Source organism: Macrobrachium nipponense, chromosome 38, assembly GCF_015104395.2.
Source record: "Macrobrachium nipponense isolate FS-2020 chromosome 38, ASM1510439v2, whole genome shotgun sequence".
NCBI lineage: Eukaryota > Metazoa > Arthropoda > Malacostraca > Decapoda > Palaemonidae > Macrobrachium > Macrobrachium nipponense.
Window position 1 is genome coordinate 2,241,325 of NC_061098.1, and position 5,747 is coordinate 2,247,071.

The 5,747-nt window shown below is 33.3% G+C and overlaps 1 protein-coding gene across 1 annotated transcript in view; it reads left to right on the forward strand.

Annotated features, from left to right (window-relative positions):
- The first annotated feature begins 465 nt into the window (after positions 1-465).
- LOC135209495 (serine/arginine repetitive matrix protein 1-like) overlaps positions 466-5,747 on the forward strand; it is an 8,162-nt gene continuing 2,880 nt past the window's right edge. The window contains exon 1 of the mRNA XM_064242150.1: positions 466-506. Within this exon, the coding sequence (XP_064098220.1) occupies positions 466-506 (41 nt within the window). The remainder of the gene's footprint in view (positions 507-5,747) is intronic.

Below are 5,747 nucleotides of genomic sequence, written 5' to 3' on the forward strand. Positions count from 1 at the left end.
TGAAAGGAATGGCAGAATTAAGCGAGTTGATTTTATATATTGTTTTTTTCTATTTTTTCCTTACAATTCGCTTCTCAGGCTCAGCGATGTTTCTGAGTAAACTGGCCAATATTCATATTGGGAATTTTCAAAAAATTATAAATGCTGAAGGTAATCTTTTATTAGAAAAGGATATCAGGTTCAGGTCAAGCAGGGGTCGTCGTCAGTTCCTGTTCTAATAAAAGATTACCTTTCAGCGTTTGTAATTTTTTGAAAATTCCCAATATGAATATTGGCCAGTTGCTCAGAAACATCGCTGAGCCTGAGAAGCGAATTGTAAGGAAAATAGAAAAAACAATATAAAATAAAAATAACTCGCTTAATTCTGCCATTCTTTTTAACAGTATTATTTTTATTATTATTATTATTATTATTATTATTAATTATTATTATTACTTATTATTCAGTTGAAATTCAAACTTCCAAATGCTTATTCGACCAAGACTGCAACCTTTCACCTCAAAAAGGTAAGTATACCTTAGTTTTACCAGACCATCGAGCTGATTAACAGCTCTCCTAGGGTTGGCCCGAAGGATTAGATATTTTAACGTGACTAGGAACCAATTGGTTACCTAGCAACGGAACCTACAGCTTATTGTGGAGATCCGTTCCACATTGTATCGAGAATTGAATTTCTATCACCAGAAATAAATTCCCCTGGTTCCGCGTTGGGCGAGCCGAGAATCGAACTTCGGACCACCGAACTTTTCACCTCAAAATAAAACCACGTTGGAGAGAAAAAACACTGAAGCTAGCTAGTGTATCTGACCCAAGCTTCAAGAGAGATGGATACCTTGAAATGACTCGCAATGAAAACAAAAAGACACTGAAGCCTTGAATTAATATCATTTTCCAAGTGATGCAACTTTTTTGGCAATTTCATTTTCTTAGGTTTGCAATTAATACCCTAATTACAATTCTCAAATTACGACTGAGATAAATATCGGAATTTGAGTTATAAATAGATATTATAAATGATAAATGACATGGTGGATAAACTAGAGAAACCAAGAGTATAAATATATAATTCCCACTGCCTGATAATTGACGATAAAGTTCCAGAAGAACCTTAAAATTATTCCTAATTTTGTCTCATTACTTTTGAAAATAAACATAAATTTGCAAAAAGTTCACTTGAATTAAACAAAGGGGCTTATCAAGGCACTGCTTTTAAATATTAAGGAAACTGAACATTCAAAAGATGAATGGGTATTCTTTGCATTTATTTTGAAATCAGTATAATCAGAAGGTAATGGATGTCTTGACAACATCCTGAATATCAATTAGCATATTATAAAGACTGATAGGGTGATCCACAAGTGGGTGGTAACTATATCGCATTGATAAAATTTTCAGTGCCTTTGCATTGTATTAGTTAATGTAGCTGTATATGTAAAATCGAATAATTATATCAGTTAATGTAACTGTATAAGTAATCTCAAAATAATTGTATTAGTTAAAATAACTTTATAAGTAATCTCAAAATAATTGTATTAGTTAATATAACTTTATAAGTAATCTCAAAATAATTGTATTAGTTAACATAACTGTATAAATGTAATCTCAAAATAATGGTATTAGTTAATATAACTTTGTAAATAATCTCAAAATAATTGTATTGGTTAATATAGCTGCATATGTAATCTCAAAATAATTGTATTAGTTAATATAACTTAACAAGTAATCTCAAAATAATTGTATTAGTTAATATAACTTAATATGTAATCGAAAAATAATTGTATTAGGTAACATAACTTTATATGTAATCAAAAATAATTGTACTAGTTAATATAATTTTATTATATGTAATCGCAAAACAATTGCATTAGTTAATAAAGCTGTATCCGTAATCTCAAAATAATTGTATTAGTTAATATACCTGTATATGTAATTTCGGAATAATTGTAGTTATTAATATAACTTTATATGTAATCAAAAAATAATTGCATCAGTTAATATAGCTGTATATGTACTCTCAAAATATTGTGTTAGTCAATATAACTGTATATGTAATCTCAAAATAATTGTTATTGTCTGCTATCCACAAGCTATGATGGACATAGCTTTGTTGTACAATGCAACACTGAAGTAGTAAAATAATCTAAATTCTCAAAATCAAAAGGAAAATGCCGCCAAGTAGCCTTTTAGGAATTTTCCTTGATTATTCTAGAGAAATCTAGTATGGTATAAATGGAACCAGGAAAATGTTATATCTCCAAATATGATATACGATTCTTTTATTTATTCGTAAGCAGATTCTGTGAATGCTTCAGTCGATGAATGTATGAGGACTTACTATATTTAAATTTATTACGGTTTTCAAAAAGCTTTTGATTATTAGTCAGATGGAACTGTGGTAAAATCATGCACTTGATTTAGGCTTATCGTTAAATTATCACTACTGCTATCTATCCAAATCCCACTCAGACCAAAAGAATGAATAAATAAATAAAAAGCAATAAGAAAAAACAGGTTTGGTTCACATGTGAGTCTATGACTGTGGGCATATGCTTCTAGACCCAGGCCACCACTAGTCTGGCTCCAAAAATGGCATCTTCCTTATTTGGTCATCGGCTGACCACAGCCAGCAGCGAGAGCTGACAACTGCAGGCCAGAACTTCCCTAAGAAACTCTCAATATACAACAATTGGTTCATCAGACACGCAACTTCTTTCGCTAGACAATTCCATTAGACTTAATTAGACTTGCGAATGGATTGGGTCTTTCTTGTGCATGGATATATACTACATGTCAGTGGAGGGGTTTCTGCACTTTGTGACTATACTCGGTTTTTTTCCATCTGTCCACCAGCCTGTGGTGTTTGCGTATGGTAACACTGCGTCCCGGGCTTTAGATAGTTACATTCAGCTTACATCCAACAATAATAACAATAACAATATCCTATTTCGAATAATAACGGTGTAATTCGCATACAGTAAATTATTAAACACTTGTCAGTTGCAAATGTACACCAAGATATCCTTTTATTTACCTAAAACTTACACATAGCGTAACTACCTAAAGCCCGGGACGCAGTGTTACCATACGCAAACACCACAGGCGGGTGGACAGATGGAAAAAAAACAGAGTATAGGCCTAGATATTGTGTGTGTGTTGTAGGCTGTTACAGATGTTGTATTTTGGTTATAAATGTTTTTATATGTAAGGATGTCATTAAGGTATTAGGTTATGCTAATAACAGCCATTTTGCTTTCAAATAAGACACATGAGTATCGTTTCCAATCTTGGCTGTATGCACGATATAATTCTGTAGTTCAAGTGCAATTAAGGGTTAACTTTTCAATGAACGTACTCGTATATGGGAATATCTAATCTAATGATTTAAATGTACGTACACACACACACATACACACACACACACATACATACATATATATATATATATATATATATATATATATATATATAGAGAGAGAGAGAGAGAGAGAGAGAGAGAGAGAGAGAGAGAGAGAGAGGCCTATATCAAATAAGGTTATCAAATGATCTACTACAGACGGTTAACTTTAGATATCGACCAAAACCTTAAATTTAGCTAAGATGAAGTCATCCAATTGCTTTATATTTTGTTAAAACAAGTCAAACCCAGAGATACCGCACCAAATTCAATAATATTAATCAGCGTGCATATTCGCGCATGCGTAGTCCGGTCTGGTGATGGTGTACCATTCACGTGTACTCTACGTGTCTGTTACAGTAAGTTACAGTACATGTGCCTTACACGTTAGCCTTGAACAGGCACTAGGTACTGTTAGAGAGAATGTAAACAATCTCTCATTAAAGTAATTGAGTTTAATTCCATTTGTTTGTTGAATTGGGTCATTAGGGAGAAATAGCAGCCGATGGTATACTATCTTAATGAGACTAATGGTGTCAGTAGCTACAATTTAAATGAATTAATGGATATAAAATATTTATTTTACTGTTTTTTTTATTCATTTCTAAATCTCGAGACCTAAAATTGAACAAAGTTGCCTCAAATAGTTTAGGAAAACCAGTTTGACTTCGAAAATGCATAATTAGTCAAGAATCAGTGACACCTGCAGACACGGCTCATTTTAGACTCATACAAGTTTGCTGGCTCTCTCTCTCTCTCTCTCTCTCTCTCTCTCTCTCTCTCTCTCTCTCTCGAAAGGGGTCTAATAGTAGATCACTTTTTACTTCTTAGCATTTAAATTAGGAATGATGGAGCTACAGGATTAGAGACTAATGGCCATATATATGATGATACTTACGAACGTAGGTCTACTGACTACAGACGTATATTTCACAGTGATCGATTGCACTAATATTTCTGTTTATACCAATAATTTACTGTGAAGAAACAATCATTGTTACATAAATCACAAAAGTACTCAATATATAAGAATTAAAATTATTTTTATCCTTTTCCTGCACTGGCGATGCCATGAAGGCTTTAACATATACATCCATACAGACACACATACATTATATATTCTCTCATCAGAATATAATTGGCATATATATACAAATAAACCGTCTGATACCATTGTAATTAAGAAATTTAAAAGCCATCTTTGCAAGCAAGACTCGAAATGCGTCTTACCACCCTAGTACTATCTCGCAGCAACCAACCAGTTTTGCAGCCTTAAAAATAATCTCAGCTCGATTGAAATCGTGGTATTTTCCACCTAACGATACCTGTGTTTTTTCCAGTGGTTTATCTGCACCGGGGAAGTGAGACCCACTTGATCGATTAAGTGGTTTGGCAACCTATCGTAAGCTGTTCTGGTGGGGTGACTCTCGTGGAATCATACTCATGAATTCAATGAATTTACGAGTTGTAGTTGCTAGCTGTTTAATTCTGCTGGATGTTCTCTCGAATGTGTGCGCGCGCACTCACACATGCTAATTAAATATATATATATATATATATATATATATATATATAAATATATATATATATATATATATATAATATAATATATATTTATATATATGTGTATGTATATAATTTGTCTTCTAATTTCAGAACGTGACTCGCAATATCCTCCTATTTGAATTGTCAGAGAGTATTTCATTCATATTATCCGATTATTTAGATAAAATGAATTAAAATACTCTCTGACAATACCAAAATTAGGATTATATATCATATATTTATATATATATATATATATATATATATATATATATATATCCATTGCATTTTGATCTTTTGGGAATACCTAACTACGACAAACATCGTTTTCAGATCATCGGGGCAATTATTGGTTATTAAAAAAAAAATTATGAAGGAACAAAGTGTTTATGGCCTTCAGAGTTTTAGCTCTCTCTCTCTCTCTCTCTCTCTCTCTCTCTCTCTCTCTCTCTCTCTCTCTCTCTCTCAAACAACGTAGTTAATAGTTTATATAAGTCTAGGGGAGGGTATCCTGCTTTCTCTGCCTTTGCAGACATCGGTCAAACAATGGACTTTTGGAAGAGACTCCATAACAGGGAATTAATCTAGGACCCTTCAACACTCCACACTGACAACGTTGCTCAGGGAACATGCATAAGCCATCCTTCAGAACTGGCTGAGGACGCCTTGTCCTCTCTGGGAGCTGATCCTGACGGCCTCGTGTGTCTGCGGGCCAATCAAAATGCATTCTGACCCAGGGCCGACCTCCGACAGGTCACGTTAAAGAAGAAGAAGAAGCAGCAGGTAAGAAGGTCAATGAATGAAGTTC